We start from the raw sequence: 21,646 nt of genomic DNA, 5'->3' as shown, positions 1-21,646 counted from the left end.
ACTTAGAAGGAACAATATTGATAAATGTATATTGAATTAAATTGTACTGAAATAAATATGGCCCCTACCTTAGAAAGAGCTTAATAGCAAGTTGGGGACAAGCTAGACATAAATGAAAGTGAGAATAATTCAAGGAAATCAATATATATGAGGCAGACTGTATATACTAAGTGCTGGGGGAACTGAATAAGGGAAGAATCATTGGGAGGTAGATGCGAGGGCAACATGGCTGCAATGTATCCAGTGCTGAGCTGGTAAATGTTTAACAACTGGCCTTCTGCAACAAAATACATGTGTGATGCCCTTTCAAGTTTAAACTGCACTATTAACATTTTCTGTATCTCTTTTTTACATCTAGAGCCCAAGGGTGGGGAACCTGTGTCCTCGAGGCCACATGTGGCCTTCTAGGTCCTCAAGTGCGGCCCTTTGACTGAATCTAAACTTCACAGAACAAATCCCCTTAATAAAAGGATTTGTTGGTGCAGCTAGGTGGCTCAGTGGATAGAGCACTGACCCTGGATTCAGGAGGATCTGAGTTCAAATGCGGCCTCAGGCCCATAACACTTACTAGCCTTGTGACCCTGGGCAAGTCACTTAGCCCCATTGCCTAACCAAAAAAAAGAAAAACAAAACAAATAAAAGAATTTTCTCTGTAAAACTTAGACTCAATCAAAAAGGACACACTTAAGGACCTAGAAGGTTACATGTGGCCTGGAGGCCACAGGTTCCCTACCTCTGGTCTAGACAATTAACAAAACAATAAATCACCCCTGGCTTATAGTGTTTGCTGATCTTCAAGGTGTAAATGCTCACACCTTAAATTTAACGCTCTGCTCATGTTGCAGCTGGCTCCAGCACATTCCATGTCACACAATCATCTCTATTGTTGTCATTTACCATTTGAGGTAGTGTGATACAGAGGGAAGAGCTCCTTATTGGGAGTCAAAGGACTTGAGTTCAAATTCTGAGGGCTCTGTTAATTAGTCCCTTTGTGACCTTTTTGCTAGGGACAACATCATGAGGAAAAGAATAGACATTTGAATGAGCCAAATATTTGGAAGGAATCTGGCCTGACTGGTGTGGAGGGATCTTTTGGAGGCTACTGGGAGATGAGTTGGGAACTATTGATGAAAGGACTTCAATGTTAGACTGAGGAAATGAGTCTCAACCAAATAAACCATTCCTGAAAATCTTGAAGGACATGTGACTTCATCTGTGCAGGTTTGCCTTCTGCAATCACAAACCCTTTCATACTTTCCTATATATTTTTATGAGCTTCTGTGGTCAAAAATACCAAAAAAAAAAACCCCAAAACAAAAACAACCAACATTGGCATTTGATCTCCAATTCTATGATGATAAGCACCTCTGTCCCCTAAATAGACTAGTCTGAGCTCATACTCGAAGTCTTTCTAGATTAGTTGGATCTGTTGGCCACATAATGAGAAGACAGGACTCATTGGAAAAGACCCTGATGTTGGGAAAGATTGAAAGCCAAAGGAAAAGGGGATGACAAGAGGATTAGATGGATAGGTGGTATCACAGAACCAGTGAACAAGAAATTGGACAGACTTTGAGAGAGAGTGGAGGATGGAAAGGCCTGGCATGCTGTGGTCCATGGAATCACCAAGAGTCAGACATGACTGAATGACTGAACGGCAACAAAAACTGGCCTAGCCTTTGAGAACCCGGACTACACTACGATGTGTCATCAGAGTTGATGGAGGAACAGAGGCATATAGGATAGACTGGGGTAAGGGGTGGGGGGAAGCTATGCGTAGGAGACACATTAGATGACCATTCCAGGAATACAGGTATGAGGTAGTCAGTTAGCCAGCCAGCAGGTGTTTATCAAGTTCTTACTATGTGCCAGGCATTGTACTCTAAAACAGTCTCTGTGCCCCAGAAACTCACATTTTAACGGGGAAACACCATAAAAATAACTGTGTACATACAAGATAGATGAAAAGTAGCTGGAAGGCAAAGGAGCTAGGAAAGTTCTCCTACAAAAGCTGGGATTTAAGCTGGGTCTTGAAGGAAGATAGGGAAGCCCACAGGTGAAAGTGAAGAGGAAAGCATTCCAGACATGAGCAATAGCCAGTTTAAACGCACAGAGACTAGAGACAGAATTTTGCGTGTGAGAAGCAGCAAGTAGGCCAGTGTGGCTGGATTAAAGAGTGTGTGGAGGAGATTGAAGTAGAAGAAAACTTTTTTTTTTTTTTTGGTGGAGGCAATTGGGTTTAAGTGACTTGCCCAGGTTCACACAGCTCGCCAGTGTCTGAGGCTGGATTTGACCTCGGGTCCTCCTGACTCCAGGGCCAGTGTGGAGCTCTATGCACTGCATCACCTAGCTGCTCTCTATTAAAAAACAAACAAACAAAACTTGAAAAGTAGAAAGAGGCCAAGGTTATGAAGAGCTTTAAATGCCAAATACAGGTACTGATTGGTATGAATAACGATTCTTCCTAAAGTGGTCACATTATTCAAATCCACACTGCACAGTTCCATTGGGCTGGAATGAATTACTTCATTTTACATAATTGTAACTTTGAATAATGTGAATTCAAATACAGGTGACCACTATAGCAAATTCATTATTTGCCTCTATTGGGACCTAGCTTTTGAGGACTTTTTGATCTTGCAGGTAATGGAAACACACCAGATTTTATTGAGTGTTGATATAATATGATCAGACCTATCACTTTGGCATCCAGACGGATGATTATTAAAGATGGGACACAGCTGAGAAAGGAAGGGATCCAAAATACATGGCTATTGTATTAGTCCAGGGGAGAGGTGAGGAAGACCTGAACTAGAGCGGTGGCTAGTTGACTGGAGGGAAGGAATGTGCTGTATATGAGACATGCTGTTAACGTCCTGGTCTGGGGTGGAGTAATGGGGATTTGGGAGGACACTCTAAATGTAGACCCAGACAGGATAGAGTAATGAATTGGATATGGGAGGGGACAAAAGGATAGAGGGTGAAGTTTATATAGGGGCAAACTGATGAATCCATGGCAGAAGTGAACAACAAGGTCGTTGTTAGGTTGAATGAGTGAATGGGTGAAGTTTGACAATATAAAAAGCGGGGACTGGTTGTACTTTTTATCACTGCTGTCATTTTAATTGCAGGCAAACGGGAATGAGTCTTTTAAAAACTAGCTGATAGTTTGTTTAGTTTCTGCAGGGAACATGAATCCGCTACAGTGTGCTAATTATTCTTCTGCTTAATGGATCATTGACTGTCTCCCTTTACTAATGACTTACTATGCATTACAGTTTACTGTGTCAGGACAGTCTCTGAAAAAAGGTGGAGGTTGATGCAGTCCATTATTTATCTGCACTCTGAATAACGTGAGAACAAGTTGCTTATTTTCAGATTTTGTATTTGTTTCTTTTCAACTGGATGACTACTGTTTCTCCCTAAATTTTCCAGTGAATTTTTTTCTTTAGTTTTCTTGAAACATTCATGTTGTTAAATGCCTGTTTCTTTGTCTCAGCCGAGGAAGGGAGGGAGGGAGAGAAAAACAGAGAGAGAGAGAGAGAGAGAGAAAGAGACAGAGACAGAGAGAAAAAGATTTAGAAAAGAGAATGATGTAATAGAAAGCTATTGGATCTGGTGATAGCAAAGAACGAGTTCAAGTCATGGTGAATGATTGTTTTATTAATATCTTTTTTTTTTACATTGTCTACATTTCCTAACATATTCTTCCTTTCTCCCCCTGCCATAAAGCCATCTTGTATAAAAACAAAAGAGGAAAAAAAAAAGTCCAGCAAAAGTATGGACCACTTCTATAAAGTCTGATATATGGAGCGTTCCACACCCATTTCACCCCTACCTCTGCCAAGAGGTGAGGGAAGTTCCTTCTCACTGTATTTTCTTAGGGACATGCTTGCTCATTATAATTTTATGGCATTCCATCGCAGTTGCTTGGTTGCTCTTGTTTTTTATTTGCATTTTTGTAGTCAATGTATATATTATTTTCTTGGTTCTGCTAACTTAAATCTGCATCAATTTATTTGTCTTCTTATGCTACTATATATTCATCATATTCATTGTTTCTCACAGCACAGCAGTATTACATTATATTTAAGTGCTGCATCCTGTGTAGACATTCCCAGTGTTTTGCTGCTACAAAGAGTACTGCCATAAATGTTTTTATGTATATGGGACCTTTTTTTTGATCATTCACTTCCTAAGGTTATATACCTGCCATTTAATATCTATGTTTATATTTTGCAAAATGCTAAATCTTCCTCCTCTGTAAAATGAAAAGCTTGGACTGACATTCAATGTCCTTTCCTTCTCTAAATCTATATCCTTATGATTTAACTGGCACTATTTCCCTCACAGTGATGGTATAAGGAAAGTGTTGTACATAGATAAGTTATTATTTTGGCTTTAACAGAAATATGCTTAGGTATTTGTTGATCTGATAAAGACCTCTTGATATGGTAGTTTAGGAAGGCCCATAATAGGGCCAATTTACACTGGATCAGAGTAACTGCTTGGAATGCTTCGCTATTTCTCCTAATCTTGGAGTTCCATTGAACATCAGCACATTCTGTGAAACTTTTGAGGTTCATTCTCTAGTATACTGTGCTGATTCTAGAAGCCTCCTGTGGCTGCTTCTCATAACCTGTACATTAGCTCTTCATCTTTCAGAAGGGCTAAATAAAATAGGATTATCACCTGCCGGTTCCTGGAAATTATTTTCTTTATAGGGGGGCTGCAGTAGAATTGGAATCAGGAACACTCATCTTCCTGAGTTCAAATCCAGCCTCAGACACTTCCTAACCAGCTGTGTGACCCTGAGCAAGTCACTTAACCCATTTGCCTCAGTTTCTTTATCTGAAAAATGAGCTGGAGAAGGAAATAGCAAACTACTTCTAGTATCTTTGTTAAGAAAACCCCAAATGGGGTTGTGAAGAGTCAGACATCACTGAACAACAAGAATATTCCGTTCTTAATGCAGGCCAAGACTGTATTAGTTTTTTTGGTTGTCATATCACACTATCAAAATGAAGCTGGTTTTCTAATTGTAGGAATGCCATTCTTTTATTCAATTCATAGACTTTATCTGCTCAGAGAATGTTTATGTGGGGGGAAATCTTAGATACCTTCTTATCCAACCACTTCACTATCAGATGAGGTATCTGTGGCCTAAGTGGCAGATTTGGAACTTGAGCCCAAGTCTTTTGACTCAGCTTTAAAATTAAGAGAGCAATATGGAGGTGGTGACCGAAGTTCCTATTAAATACTTTAAAAATATCAATATTTTTGAGATATTACATGTTAGGTTTGAGATGTTATATGTTAGGAAATTGAAAATGGTGACTGAATTAGGTAGGATGGCATTTAGAACCATAAATTGGAATTTTTGCACATGGGGTAAAGGGGAGAATTAACCAAGGTGGGGTTGTCAGGAGGAGGCAGCATGACTCAGGATACCTGGAAATTGCCATGCTGTTGAAAAACTGGCCACTGCTGGGAATGCTGATAGAGGTGAAGGGCCTGCAGAGTTTAGCCTTTGGTTGGCACAAAATATGTCTTGAGATGGGACTGTCTCAGCCTTCAAATTTTGTACATCCTGGAAAAAAATGTTCAGTTGTGGCTCTGATGTAAATGTTGAAGAAAAAGCACAGGACTTGGGGTCAAGAAACAATCTATGTTTGAGTCTTGGCTCTTCCCCAAGTTAGCTTTTATGCATTTAACCCTTCTTGTGCTTTTGACTCATCTGTAAAACTGGTATAATATTTACCTCTTTTTCTTTTTTACCACGTGGAGGTTTTATGAGGATCAGATAAGATAATTTATATGAAAGTATTTGAAAAATTTTAGATGGTATTATTGTAGCTGGAGAAGAGATATGCTTCAGAGTGTTGGGTGCATGAATTATTTTGCTAATGATTTTTATGCAATACAATGAATTCCTGCAAGGCAACTGTGGCATCTCCTATTCTCAGTATTCTAAAACCAATACCTTTGTCTGTTTGTATGTTTGTATGTAATCCTAACATGGATTAATTTCCTCTTAGCATTCACCCTCATCCTGATTTTTACTCAAAAGGAAGTTACATATCATACATTTTTCACTGGCAAGACTGTTGCATGCATATCTCCAGAACCAGAGATAAAAAGTGCCCAGTGGCATGTATTCTGAACTTTTACTGAGCTCTGATGACTTTATTGAGAGGTAATCATTTGGAGAAGATTTGCTGCACCTTTGAATCAAGCTGTATTGCACATGAGGGACACAGCTGCTTTTCCAGCTGAGCTCACTGATAAATTTGTCTGTGGTGGTTTGGTACATTTGGCTTGTTTTTAATCACCCACCTGATCCTTTCCCTATTTCTCAGCATGTTTTAAAGAGATTTTTAAAGAAAACAAGGGTAGCAGGAGACTTGCAAAATAATGAATAATGTTTAAAAGGCAGTATTTTAGGAGGAAATTAGTTTCAATTCAACATACATTCATTCACTATTTATTAAGTACTACTATGTGCAAAAGCTTAATGCTATACCCTGAGGAAGATATAAAGATTCTCTGCCTACCCTCTTGAAGCTTATACTATAAAATTGAGCTAAATGAATGAAATAATTTTTCCTAGTCATTCAGTCAATAAACATTGATTAAGTGCCTACTATGTGCCAGTTCTAGGAACAAAAAATGAGTCAAAAGATGGTTCCCTACCTTCAAGGAGCTTACAGTCTAGCGGAGAAGACAATAAACAAACAGATATGTACAAATGAGCTATATATAAGATAGATAGGAAATAAATAAGGGAAGGCATTAGAATTAAGAGGGGTTGGGAAAGGTTTCTTACAGAAGATGGGATTTTTGTTTGGACTTAAAAGAAGCTGGGGAAGCCACTAGACAGAAACGTGGGGAGAACAGTCCAGACATGGGGGAAAAGCGAGAGAAAATGCGCAGAGCAGGGAGATGGAGTATCTTGTTTGTGGGACAGCCAGGAGGCCAGTGTCACTGGATCAACAAGTTCATGGAGGGGAGGAAAGTGTATGAAGATTGGAAACATAGGAAGGGACTAGGTTATGAAGGACTTTGAATGTCAAACAGAAGATTTTAAATTTGATCCTTGAGTTAATAGGGAGTCACTGGAGTTTATTGTTGGGTGACATGGTCAGACCTGTATTTTAGAAAAATCGCTTAGGTGGCTGAATGGAGGATGAATGGAGTGGGAAGAGCCCTGAGGCAGTTACACCCACCAGCAGACTTTGTCAGTAATTCAGGTGAGGCGATGACAGGCCCGCACCAGAATGATGGCAGTGTTAGAGAAGAGAAGGGAGTATATTCAAGAGATGTTGCCGAGAGGAACTCCACGGGCCTTGGCAGCAGATTGGATATGGGGGTGGAGGTGAAGAGATAGTTAGGGGTCTAGGATGACAGGTTACAAGCCTGGGAAACTGGTCCAATATAGTAGCACATGTGTGCTTGAGGCAACTTATTGAGTTTAAAAAGAAACTGAATTGGAAGTCAGAAGAATATGATTCCAGTGTCTAGTTCCCTACTAGTTATGAGACCATGGGCAAGTTATAGCCTCTCTGGGGCCTGCTTCCTCTCCTACCAAATGAGGGTTAGAAGTCAGAGGATCTCCAAGGTGACTTCAAGCCTTAGAATTTGATGAACTTCTTAAAGAAATAGCAAAGAAGGGCATTGACCTCATTTCCTGAATAAAGGAGGATATGTTTGCCCTTCCTCACTAGCAAGGTTAATCACTAGAGTACTGGAACATCTGTTCATAACCCTTCCTCTTCTCCTCCCCCGTCCCTTCCCCCCCCCCAATCCCACAGATGGGCCTTTTTGTCCTTTCGTGGCTAACAGATTTGAAGACGTTAGAGTTCTTGTGTCACATTAGAACCTGTGAAAACAGCTGTCTTTGACAGATGAGAAATTGTGATTAAGATGCAAAGGTAGATGTGTGAAGAGAGGAGTCGGTGTTACCCTGAACACTTTATACTTCCTCTTTTCTTCTCACAAGTATTCATTTGTTTTCTCGGTAGCTTTTCCTTTCTTGGGTCCTCTGTTGCTGCCAATGGTGACTGCTTATGATTTATTCTGAAGCACAGGATGTAATTTATACAGCAACTGGGGAGTTTAATCAAATTTGCTCCCACACATTCAAGATATGTTCTTCTCATTTAGTCTTTTATTTGGCAGCTCTCTCTTCGTATCTTTCCTACATGACCAACCTGGTGACTGTCTTTATACTAATTCAGAGATGCTCATATCAACTTATTTGCTATGATTTAGTGGATGTACAGAGCCCGAGAAATTTAACCATGTGTAAACTAATATTTTTATTTTTGAAAAATAAATACAGATTGAAGGATGCTTCACCATGCCATGTACATACAGTTCTTTAAGGATTAGGAAGCACTTTTTTTTTCTCATAGTAACCCTGTAGATAAGTAGTACAAATGTTATCGCCCCATTTTACTGATAAAGAAACTGAGATTCAGAGAGATAACTTGTTCTTGGCACACAGTTATGGGTGGCAGAGCCTATGCCACCTATATATGAATATCTATTCAGTATAGCATATTAATTCAGACAGGGATTTGTTGGTAAATGTTTAATACCCATCTCCAAAAATTACACATGACATACTTTAAAGATTAATATACATTATTAACATTTTCCCCATCATTTAAAGTCTAGACAATCAACAAAACAATAAATCAAGTCCCAGTTCGTAGCATTTGCCAGTTTCTAAGGTATAAATGCTTACTTTCAAAATGTAACAATTGACTCTCTAAATTAAATGGTATGAGCTGGCTCCAGCACATCTCTGAATTCCAGCCATCTGGATTCCAAGTCCAGTCCTTCTGCCACTATAATCTCAATCTCTTTGTCTCTCTGTCTCTGTCTCTGTCTCTCTCTGTCTCTGTCTCTCTGTCTTTGCCTCTCCCTCTCTGCCTCTCCCTCTGCCGAAGACATAAAGAAAAGGGGCATTTGTCTACTCTCACTGAAGAGTCCAGGGTCTGAATTCTGAGAGTAGAGAGTATACATGTTTGGGTACCAAGGTATCTTCTCTACTGTTTAGGTTAACATCATCCTCCCAGTCTGTCAGGTTTGCAACCTAGGAGTCACCCTGGATAACTCACTCTATCTTACCTCTCATGAGCAAGCTGTTGCCAAGGCCTGCTGATTTCACATTTGCAACATTTCCTGAATATGCTCTCTTCTCTTCTCTCCTCTGACACTGCCACCACTCTAGTGCAGGCCTCATCCCCTCACACCTCGATGACAGCAATAGCCTGCTAGTGGGTCTGCCTGTCTTAAGTCTCTCCCATTCCAATCCATTCTCCATTCAATCACTAAAGTGATTTTTCTAAAATGCAAGTCTGATAACATCGCCTCCCAATTCAATAAACTCCAGTGACTTCCTTTTGCCTCCAGGAGCAAATCCAAAATGTTCTGTTTGACATTCAAAGCCCTTCATAACCTAACCCTCTCTCACCTTCCATTCTTCTTCAACTGTACTCCCCAACATGTCATCTTCAGAAATACAGTGACACTGGCCTCCTTGCTGTCCCACAAACAAGACACTCCTTCTTGTCTCCAGATCTTCTCTCTGGCTGTTGCTGGTGCCTGGAATGCTCTCCCTTCTCCACTCTACTGACCTCCCTGTCTTCCTTTAAGTGTCAACTGAAATCCTACCTTCCACAGGAAGCCTTACCCAATCCCTCTTAATTTCAGTGCTTTCCTCTGTTAAGTAATTCCTATTTATCCTACACATAGCTCGCTTTGTATATATTTGTCTGCATGTTGTCCTCCTGCCCTCCTCTTCCCATTAGATAGTAATCTTCTTGAAGTCAGACACTGTCTTTACTTCTTTTAGTTTCCTCAGTAATTAGCACAGTGCCTGCCTGGCACTCAGTAGCTGCTTAAGAATGTTTATTGATAAAAAAAAAAAAGAACGTTTATTGATTTGAACTGAATTGCATATACCTAGGTCTTGTAGTCAACATATGTGAGTCTGAACTTAGAAGAGATAGGAAGTAGATCTGTGATTTCATTCGTATACGGAACGACTGCATAAGGAAAATCCTTCTGCTTGGGCAGGTTGGTTTTTTTCTCTGCAACATTCTGTCCTAGAGAGTGGTATAAACCACTGAGAGGTTAAGTGACTTGTCTAAGATCACGCAGTCAATATGTGTCAGAAGCGGTACTTGAAGTCAAGTCTTTCTGGCTTCAAGCCTGACTCTTTATGCAGTCCCTGGAGACTGCCTTGATCTGCATTTACAAAACAGGTGAATTAGAAGGTGATTATGAGAAACTTCTTTCTGAATTTTACAAAGGGTGTTTGCAATGGGCATTTTTACTTAAATTTACTTTACTTCCTATCTGAAACTCTGGGAATTTACTTCCAAGTAACAATGCAATAACCACTTAAATTAGGAGGTGAGAGATTTTTCCAGTTCTCTATGTCATTTCAGAACCTTTCCCAATTTTTCCCTGAAATGCATAGCATTCTAAGTGGCATAGATGAGTGCTAGGCTTGCAGTCAAGAAGACCTGAGTTCAAATTTTGTCTTAGACCCTTGGGAGCTACGTGCTCAGACCTGGGCAAATCTAACATCTCTTGGTCTCAGTTTCCTCATCTACAAAATGAGAGCTTCAGATTTGATGGCCTCTAAGATCCTTCCCAGCTTTAAAACTGGATATATAATATTTTCATGGTTTTTCTCACATCAAACCTATAAGTAGAAAATGTAAGTATTACTATTCCCATTTTACATATAATTCAACTAAGGCTCTGAGAAGCTGGATGATTTGGCCACAGTATCACAGCCTAGTTCCAAAGCCAAGAAATATAGTAGACACTTACTAAATATTTGATTGATGGAGTAAAAGGAAAGAAACAGTATTAATAACAATAAAATCCATCCAGTGGCTGGTTAGTCAGTATTGACCCTTGTTCCCCTGATCCCCAGACCATGTTATCTTTCCAACACTAGCACGAACAACCCAATCCTTTCTCATACCTTCCCAGAGCAACAATGCTAAAGTTTCCTTGTTAGGATGACATGCAAAAGATTTGAAGATGTCAACAAAACTAGGAGCATACAAAACTGCAAAGGAGAGACTTGTAATTAACTTTTGAGCAGGGTAAACAAATTTCAATAACCCACCCTTGTTCATTGAAAGGTGGTTTTATAGATAAGTGTTCGCCAAAGCAATCAAATTCAAAATTGCTAAGTCCTTCTAAGTAAGCTTTTACTACAGTTTAAAGCTCACCATAAAAGTGAAAAATTAAATGGAATTTTAAAACCACTTATTACTCAGACTTCGCCATAAATTTTCTAAAGGGTTTTTTTCCCTTCTTCCTGATGTAGCTAATTTCCTGTGCTTTACTAGAAAAGCCATTTCTAAGGAGTAGATTTAATTAATCACCAGATGACTACTGAATGGTAACTTAAAAAAATAGCATTATATAGATATATATGATAGAGATCTGTGGCTTCATATGTAATTTTTTTCTGCTCACTTTACATATGCAAGTGTTCTTTTGCATTCCAATAAATGTCCAGAGGACAACTCTCTTTGCCCCATATCACACTGCTCCATAATAAAACTTCCTTTGTTAAGTCTTCTAAATTTAATAAATAATGATATTTTTAAAAGTGCTTTGCAAACCATAATGGACTATATAAATGCTAGCCATTATTATTACAAGACAGAGTTCAGTGAGGTGAGTGGTAGTTAAGAAGTGTGGTGTAAACCCAGGCAACAATTTTTTTAAATGAATTAATTTTTAAGTGCATTGTGAGGTATGAAGGAGGTGGGGGACATTGTAGGAATGAGAGTAATACCAGCTCCACAGACTAGATAACTCTGAGAGAATCTCTCTTTACATATCCAGTGGCTCTTATGATTAAAAAATAAGAACTATATTCGTCCTTCAGTTAGTCAAACTAACAGAAAGAAACAGGACATTGATGACAGAGTTGTCTGTCATGAAAAGTAATTTTACACCACACTTCTTAACTACCACTCACCTCATTGAACCCTGTCTTGTAATAATAATGGCTAGCATTTATATAGTCTGTTATGGTTTGCAAAGTACTTTTAAAAATATCATTTTATTCTTATACCACCTCTGGGAGGTAGATGCTATTATCATCCCCATTTACAGGTGAGGAAACTGAGGCAGGCAGAAGTTAAGGGTCTTACCCAGTGTAACACAATTAAGGAAGGTCTGAGGCAGAATTGGAACTCACGTCTTCCTGATGTTAAGTCCTGTGCTCTAGCCGGTATGCCACTTACTTCTTCAACTATTGCCTAATTTATGGGCACTTAGTTTCTTTTCAGTTGTTATTTTTTATGTGGTACAAAGTGCTGCCATAAATATATTGGTATATATTGTTGTTGTTTAGTCATTTCAATCATGTCTGACTCATTGTGAACCCATTTGGGGTTTTCTTGGCAAAGATACCACAGTGGTTTGCCATTTCTTTTTCCAGCTTTCTTGACAGATGAGGAAATTGAGGCAAACAGGGTGAAGTGACTTGCCCAGGGTCACACAACTAGTAAATGTCTGAGGCTGTATTTGAACTCAAGTCTTCCTGACTCAAGGCCTAGAGCTCTATGCATTGTACCACCTAGCTTTCCATCTTGGTATGTAGAGGACTTTCTTTCTTTGTTGATTTCCTTGGGGTATATGTCCAGTAATAAATGGCCTCCTACTTCCTTTAGTATACCTAGTTCTAGCATGCTGTCTACTTTTTCAGGGTTTTTGCAGATATAATTAAATATTTCAAACAATCTCTCTACTAATATAATCTGTAGCCTCTCTGTACCTTCAGAGAGAGTCTTCATGTGCTACTGTGATTTAACACAATAACAACAAAAATCATTTAGAGGCCAGTCTTCTGATGATGGGCCTGTATGAACTTAACATCAAGACTGGTAATCTGATAACCAAGTTCATTGCTGAGTCAGAAGAAGCTTTTTCAGCTTGGTAGAGACTTTCAGAGCTTGTGATTTTCTGGCAAAGCACTCAGGAACCCAGGTCACCTCCATTCCATGATAAAATCCCAGAGCAGAACCTTGGGAGAGATTTACAATACACTTAGTGGAGAATTGAAATGCATATTGTAGTGACTTCATTATGACATTAAGGTGACCCTGAGTTATATCTATAGCAATCCATGTAGAGGAGACTTGCATTATATGTTATAACATTATATATATGCATATGTATGTCACATAGATATAACATGTATTGCAATACATGTGGTACAGACTTGATTCATCACCAATGGGTCATCATGTCATGCTGGTGACCCTGGGTTTTACATACATATGGTAGAAACTTGTAGTATATTGCTGGATATAGGGTATTGCATATATTATGTATTACGTATGCATATTATATGTATTACAATCTATATAGTATAGCCATAATGTATAAGTATCTGTTCCTATGTGTGTGATTGTATGTATAGTTTCAGATATGTAATTTTTTTTAAATTTCATTGGTTTAGGTAACCTCCAGTGAGGAAACCTCTGCTAATAAAGATCTGCAACTGTGCTCATGAAACCTTAAAGAGTTGCTTAGTCATTTCGGTCATGTCTGACTCTTCATGAACCCATCTGGGGTTTTCTGAGCAAAAGATACTGGAGTGGTTTGCTATTTCTTCCTCTAGCTCACTTTACAAATGAGGAAACTGAGGCAAACAGGATTAAGTGACTTGCCCAGGGTCACACAGTTAGCACATACCTGAGGACAGATTTGAACTCTGATCTTCCTGACTTTCAGGCCCAGCACTCTATCCACTTGTGCCACCCAGCTGCCCATTGCCTAGTGTACTGAGATGTTAAGGAAGATTTGTCTAGGCTCACACCAGGATATATCAAAGATAGGACTTGATTTTACTGAGTCCAAGGCTGGCTCGGTATCCACTCTACCAGGCTGCCCCTCATTTGCAATATAGAGGCTACTTTTAGTAAATCAGAATCTGTCCCCAACAGTAACAGTATTTTAAATTCTAATTTCAATACCTCGGTTTTTTATTTCATTGAATGGTTGATGGAGGATTTTTCTCAATTCCTTTTCTTTGGTTTTATTCTTCTTATAGTTTCATTTCATAAATGTTTGCATATTTCTGACTCTAGTTTTTCTATTATAATTTGACAAGCCCTTCATCAAAATTTGACTGTATTTCAATTGTTCATATTTTAGTGAAAGGCATGGAGTCCCAGAGCACTTGGAGATTATTTTTGTCAGCTTTGAATTGCTACGGGGTGAGGTGATAACTTGTCTCAGAATCACTGGCAATATCTGCTAAAGGAGACTCTACTACTATTCATTTAATTCCATTCCAGTAGTCATTTATTAAGTTCCTTCTGTGTGCACAATTACTATTTCGGGCAAATACAAAATTTAGAAAGAGATGATTCCTTCCTTCATTGATGACATCTTAGAAAGAGCATTCAATTGCCTGCCAGGGTCTGGAACTTAGGAGGTGACAGGCAGAGATTTCTTGTCTCTCAAATATTAACTATCCTAACCCTGCTGGCTGTATTTGGAGATATGCTTTGTGGGTCAAATTACTACTAGTGACAATAATATTATTGAGTCATTTGTCGCACTGTGCAGTTTATGTTCCCATCCGTCCATTATCTTAATTGATCTTTACTATAATCTTGTGAAATGTGAAGAGCAGAGATGATTCTCATTTGACAGATGACCAAACTGAGGCCCAGAGAAATAACATGACTTACCCAAAGACACACTGCAAGTGGGGTTGAGTGTATCAGAAGAGTCTTCTCTGGTTTTCGTGTAATCTGCTATCATATCTTTCCAGAGCAATCTGGCTTCATCCAGGGCTTTAGGAACCAAGGGATGGGATGTGTGTGCAGACTCTTGAGTTCAAGTAAGAAAATAAGGTTCAATGTTATTCAGGAAGGGGAAAACACCCCATTCACAATAGCTGCATCCAGTGGGCCAGGGTTTTATTTTGTTTTATTTTTAAAAAAAGATTTGAGATCCTATGTGGAAGGACCTAGCATATAGGTCATATTTAGCAAGGAGACAAAAGCAGGCATAGGTCCTTCCACTTGGATCAGATTGGGTTGGCCACATCTTACTGTTAAACTGTAATCTTAAAATATTAATTTTAATTTTTAAAACAACTATAAAATAAAGCAGGAGGAAGCATGGTGTATCAGTAGGAGTGCTGACTTTGGACTCAGAGCACCTGGGTTGAGATCCTGCCTTACATTTCAGTATATGACCCTGTGGGCAAATCATTCCCCATTCCTTAATTTTTTCATATGTAAAATGATAGAGTTGGACTAGCTGACTTTTGAGTTCCCTTCTAGTTCTAAATCTATAATCCTAGGAGCTTATTATAGAAGATGACCACTATTTTCCATTAACAAGGTGTTGTAATATTTAAAACTTTCCCCACAGTGTGCCTGCATAGTGTTTGGTTTCTTAATCTACACCCATGAGGAAAAACCTTTAATACCTTGATGCCTCCATACTCCTAAGTGTCTCTACCTAGAAGATACTAGAAGGTTCTAATTTTTGTAGATGAGAAGATATCCTAGCATGTAGTAGCTACTGACATGCTAACTTGGATTTGTTTTTATGTGGTGTTTTTAGGGTTTACAAAGCATTTTATATATATTTTCTCATTTGATCTTGGACAACCCAGCTACATTTTTTTTACCCCCATTTTACAGATGAGAAAACTGAGGATGAGAGTGATATGGTGACTTGTCCAGGATCACACAGCTAGTCAGAGGAAGCATTTGAACCCAAATCTTCTTCTCCATGTCCAACATTCTATCCATTACAACATGTTGGCCTTTGTTAAGATTTATTGTAGTCATATTTCCTTATCTTTACCCCACTTCCTAAATTCAGCTTGTCTAATCGTAATGAAATGCATTGAGGATAGGCATGTCTAATTCAGACTTGTGATTTGTACTTCTTTCAGGCAGAGAAAGCTGATGGATTCATCAACTTGCCAGATTTTGCTGTGGATAGAGCTGCTGAATGCAAGAAAAAGCAGTGAGTCATCATCCATCACAAATTCCTGCATGGTCCATGTTAACATTCACCTAATTCGTGTTCACTGTGCATTGGGCTAGGTGGGATCCTGACTTCATAAAGGTGTGGTGGTTTAGAAGTTAATAAAGGGAGCAGACCTGGAGCCTGGGAAAATTGACTAGGAATAGAAGAGTTTCTCTTCATGTGTGTTGGACACTGGCATTCTGAGATAAATGACCAGCCTTTTAACAGCCCCCCATAAAATTCCACAGTGGAGCTCTGTGTTCTGTGATGCGAGGGAACTGCATAAGCAAATCCTGCTATAGAGGTCAGGAGATCAGATGCCAAGATTCTGTGCTAGTTAGTAACGGAGATTCAGCAGACCTCCCTCCACATAACTGTAGGCATGAGGACAAGTAAGGCCACGATGCAGTTTTCTTACTTAAACTCTTTGTGAAACTATTTGTGTCATGGATAATCATTTATCTTCCAAGGCAGGTCATTAATCCTAGGCTAGCTCTCTGCTGAAACAAGTGTTTGAGTACAGATTCTTCGCATACAGAGGTAAAATGGGATCATGAGAGTTTCAGAGCTGAAAAAGGGACTCAAGGTCATCCAGTCCAAGCCCCTCATTTTGCTGATGAGGCCTAGAAAGATTATGTAGCATGTACAAGATTACATGGCTGGGCGAGATAAAACTAAGACTGAAACTAAATTTCCTGACTCCCAATACCCTTCCCTTTCTATCCCAATGTCTCACTACTGCTTCTCTAATGATCACTCTTCCTTTCTCTCTCTTCTCTGCCCCCTTTTCCCCATTCTGTCTTTCATTTTCAATTAATCTGTTCTCTAGTCCAAACAAAAGTCAGCATTCATCCATGGTAATAGTTATCCTAGCTTAATGTTTCAAGAGCCTACCCCAGGTCTTATAACTTTTAACAAGAAGGATGAGCTGGGTGGAAGGTACTAACTACCCTTTAGGTGTTGGGGGCATTGGTGCAGCAGGATGTTGCAGTTTTGCATTGATTTAGGTGGCTTTTGGTTAGTTAGCAATGATGGTCTGGCCATATGACTTGGGACTTTCGATTTAAAATAGCTGCAGAAAAACTTTTGCTGATTCATTTCAGTATTTCAAGCTTTCGTTTCAAACTGAAATGAGTATCAATTTTATTCTTTCTTTTTTGTTGAAGTGTGTTATGTCTGTCATGAATTTAGGATGTATAGAATTGGTTGTTATTAAGTAATGAAAATATGAGAATTTTATAACTGTTTGTCTACCTTGAACTTTAATTACAGCAGGTTAGAATACATGTATTTTTTTTTTATAATGGAACTCCAGAAATCATATCAAAATGTGAGTAACTGGGCAAGGCTTTTAACTCAGGACCCTCCCATCAGGTGATGTTCTGAAAGACCCCTTTGGAGTCAGGTGCCTGAAATTTCAGGTACCTTTCCAGATTTCCTGAGTATGTTGGAGGGATCTTGATTGAAAGATTTGGGTCAGTTATCCTAAGATGAAACTCCTTCCCCTGCATCTTTTCATTGTCTTAAGCATTCACAAACACCACACTCTTGACCACATGCAAACAGTATAATCTTATTTTAAAGAGAATATCTTAACTATTAACTAATATTATTTTCTTGATGACAGGAAGAATTGACTCATACCTCTCTGTGGGAGCCAGGGAATGGAATAGGCAGCATTTAATTTGTCAGAATTATTTTTTAAACTTGAAACAGAAAGGGGGAAGGAGTATAATTTTTACTGGTATAGCTATGAATCCATCAAATTCTATTTTACATTAACTTTTCATGTATCTTTGCTGTTTTCCCTTCAAGTGCTTTTAAGATCAGCCACCCACAGATCAAGACTTTTTATTTTGCAGCAGAGAATGTGCAGGAAATGAACATGTAAGTAAATAACACAGCTGCTTATGAGTCTTTGTAGGCATAGATAAATTTTGGTGACATTTTGGCCTTTTGGATGCCAAGCAAGGGTCAGGTGTTTGTTTTTTTTTTTTTTGGTTGTTTTTATTTCTTACAATTCAATCTCATTTTAAAAAAATTAATGAAAATCTACCTTCTCTTCCTCCTGGTGAAAAAAAAAATCCTAGTGACACAATATGCATAGCCAAGCAAAACAAATTCCTTAATTGGCCATGTCCAGAAAATTTTATGTATCAATCTGCACCTTAAATCCATTACCTCTTTTTCAGGAGGTGGGTAGCATGTTTCGTCATGAGTACTTTGGAGTCATAGTTGGTCATTCCATTGTTGTTATTGTATATGTTGTTTTTCTGGTTCTGCTTATTGCACTCTCTCAGTTCATATGAGTCTTCCCAAGTTTTTCTGAAACTGCCCCCTTCATCATTTTTTACAGCACAATAGTATTCCCATGGGTCAGTTTTGATTTTAAGTATATTTCCTATTTCTGATGCTTCTGATATTCCCAGCCTTGTCTTTTCCAGAGCCTATCTGTTGTTTTCATATTTTTTTTTTCTCTATAGTATGGAGGCCTAAGGGCTAGAAAAGAAATGCACCTGAAAATTAAGTTCTTTCAAATTAACTTGTGGGATGCTTCTGCAGGAACAATAAATTAGGGAGGAGGAAATAGTGGCCACTTCAAGGTGCCACTGTTGTTAATATTATATAAGCTGTGAAAATCAGAGAATTAGGAAAATGAGGCTAGATGGAACCACAAGTAAATTTCTGTTTTCAGCAGATGCCATCTGTGACATCTCAGCTGCTATTCACCATGGAGCCATATGAAAGTGGGCATTTATTAAATACTTTTTGGTTGTCACCATAAGATGCTTAAAGATTTTCTTGGCAGAATACTCCACAACCTCCTGCCATATCCCTTTGACAAACTTGCTGTCAGAAAGATTTTATTCATAGTATAAATTTCTTTCTCTAATTTAAACCCATTTCTTTTTTCTGTCTTTTAAAAATGTGTGTGATAGATATTCAGATGGTGGCATCTCTCTGGTTTATATCAGTGTGCAGTTAGAGTGGATTTTAATTGATTGTGAACTTATATGGTGCAGCAAAACTTATGAGAGGAGATTGCCTTACTCTCTTCACATCTGATATTTGTATATTGTTTTTATATTTGTATATTGTTTCACCTCTTTACTCCCGTCACGACATATCTGATATTTATATATTGCTTCCTTATTACTTATGTTTTCTTATTACCTGTTTATTGCCAATCAACCAATCAACAGGCATTTATTAAGCATTTATTTATGCCAGGGACTATCCTAGCTGCTGTACAAATACAAAAAATGAAGCAATCCATATTTTCAAGGAGCTTCCCTAGTTTCCTTATTGGTTGTGTCCAGAGGAGAAAGACCAGAATGGTGAAGGGCCTTGAGATTATTCTATATGAGAATTGGTTGAAGGAAATGAAGATGTTTAGTTTAGAGAAGAGAAGATTTAGTGCTTGGATGGGGAAGGACAAGACATTGACTCCATGTATTTGAAGAATTATCATCTGGGAGAAGCATTCAATTTTTTCTGTTTGGCTCTAGAGCCAGAGAGGATAGAGGTTGTAGAAAGGCAGATTTAAGCTTAATGTAAGGAAAATTTCCTCACAATTATGGTAGCCCTAAAATGGAATAGGCTGCTTTGGAAGGCAATGGGTTCCCATCAGTAAATGTTTAACAGCTGGTTCTTCCACCCCCCCCCCACCCCAACCCCCCCCCCCAATTTAATTGCATTGTTAATATTTTTTCTACACTTTTCTTAAGTGTAATTAAAAAAAACAATAGATCAAGCCCCTATTTGTAGCCTTGGAAGATTTCTGAGGTATAAATTTAACAATTTTCCCTCACAAGAGGGGGTTTGTTAAGAGAGTTATCATTCTGGTAAGAATTAAGAATTCAGGGAGTCTTAAAAACTTATTCCACTCAGATCCCTTTTCACTTTTTTGGCAGTGTTGGTTGGCATTGCATGGCCTGAGGGCATGTGCAGTGCAAAGTGCACATGCTTTGTCTTCAGAACCAAGGCTGCGGTGAAGTTGGGTGATGCAACATGGGCAAATGCTGCCAGAAACACCTTGGATTCGTTATGCATTTGATTTTTAATTCATTTTTGGTCATCGCACATTCAGAAACCTTTTACTGTTGCCAATTTTTCACCACCCCTATGGGGTTGCAACCCACAGTTGAAGAAGTTCTGAGAGGTAGTTATCAACTCCTATTATCCTGTGATTCTATGATTTCTTCTTACACTGTCCACACTTTCCTGTCAAATATCTGTGAGGGAAAGTAGTAAAGACATGGCTTATATCCTCTGGCTTGCCAGCAGCGTTTACTTTTTAGCACACCTTACCCAGGTCACACACTTTTGGAGTGCTACCTCCCTCCCCAGTAATGGATGGATCAACACTCTTCAGGTGAAGAGCAGCATGGCACCTTAGCACAAAAAGGTTGTGGGTTCCCAGTTCTACAAGGAACAAAGCAAGGGATGAGACAGCCAGGCTTCGAACTAAAGCTTAACTTGGCTACTTATTACCTTTTGACCTTGGATAAGTACCCTTTGAGAATCAGTTTTCTTTGTCTAGAAAATGAGGTGGTGTGGTTGGACTGATGAGCTATAAGGTTTCTTCCTCATCCAAATCAATGATTGATTTTATGATCTTGCCTAATATAGGATAAAGAATGGTCCCAGCCAGGGTTTCTTTTTTTTTTTTTTTTTTTTGGCTTTGTTTAGCAAGTAAGCAGTGCTTTGAAAAAATGATAAATCAATGCTATTAATTTAGGTGGAAGCCAAAGCACAGAAATTTTTAAACAATTAGGACAGTTATTACTATTATTAAACAAATTTATGAATGTTTCTGTTTTTGTATCACATCGTTTCCAATAAATTCTTCCTCTCTTTGCCTACTAAAGTCTTACCTTGTAACAAAGACTGAAACAAGAAAAAAAATCTAAAATTAAAAACAGTTCAATGAAACTGACCAACCCATTGTTCATATCTGACAGTAAATTGATCCTTCCACGCCCATATTCTCCCACTTCTGCAGTGAAAGGAGGGAAGTGCATTTACCAATTCTTTTCTGTGTTCAAGCTTGGTCATTATAATTACAGAGCACTCAGTTTTTTAAAAACCTGCTTTTACTGTTTACATTGTAGCCGTTGTGCCTATTGTTTCTTGAGTTTTTTTTTAACTTCTGAATCAATTTATACATCTTCTCATTTCTCTGAATTATTTATATTTCTCATTCAGTTAGTGGTATTCCGTTAGATTGAGGTACCAAAATTTGTTCGCTAATTGAATGAGACTTGATTTTATTTCTTTTCTACTAAGCAAAGTGAAAGCAGGAGTCATGAAGAAGGCTTGAATGTTAAGGAACTTTTAATTTGCGAAAGAAATCTTAAGTACCATTGGTTAGATTCTGCTGTATAACAGAACATATTCTGTGTATTTGAAGGTAGAAGGTATTCTGTAATAGTGAGGGCCAGCCCTAGACAAAGTGATGAAATCGATGAATTTTGCCTTTGGTTCCCTCTCGGACTAGCTACGATCCTCAATGTCCATAATCTCCCCATGATGACTCCCATTTGACCACATTGGCCATATTAGAATAATAATAGCTGCTCTTCTTCTCTCACAG

At 38.5% G+C, this 21,646-nt stretch overlaps 1 protein-coding gene across 6 annotated transcripts in view; it reads left to right on the top strand.

Moving 5' to 3' along the window:
• The window catches only part of LOC114031544 (interactor protein for cytohesin exchange factors 1-like), a 193,332-nt gene that overhangs the window by 114,651 nt on the left and 57,035 nt on the right, over positions 1-21,646 (top strand). For 5 of the 6 annotated variants that reach the window (XM_027846686.1, XM_027846688.1, XM_027846685.1 and 2 more), the window contains 2 exons: positions 15,974-16,047; positions 17,866-17,937. In XM_027846686.1, coding sequence (XP_027702487.1) covers positions 15,974-16,047; positions 17,866-17,937 — 146 coding nt within the window. The remainder of the gene's footprint in view (positions 1-15,973; positions 16,048-17,865; positions 17,938-21,646) is intronic. The other variant, XM_027846690.1, reaches the window with a different exon arrangement.

Source organism: Vombatus ursinus, unplaced genomic scaffold (assembly GCF_900497805.2).
Source record: "Vombatus ursinus unplaced genomic scaffold, bare-nosed wombat genome assembly UNPS02015175.1, whole genome shotgun sequence".
Taxonomy (NCBI): Eukaryota; Metazoa; Chordata; class Mammalia; order Diprotodontia; family Vombatidae; genus Vombatus; species Vombatus ursinus.
This window is presented reverse-complemented; position numbering and strand designations above follow the sequence as displayed.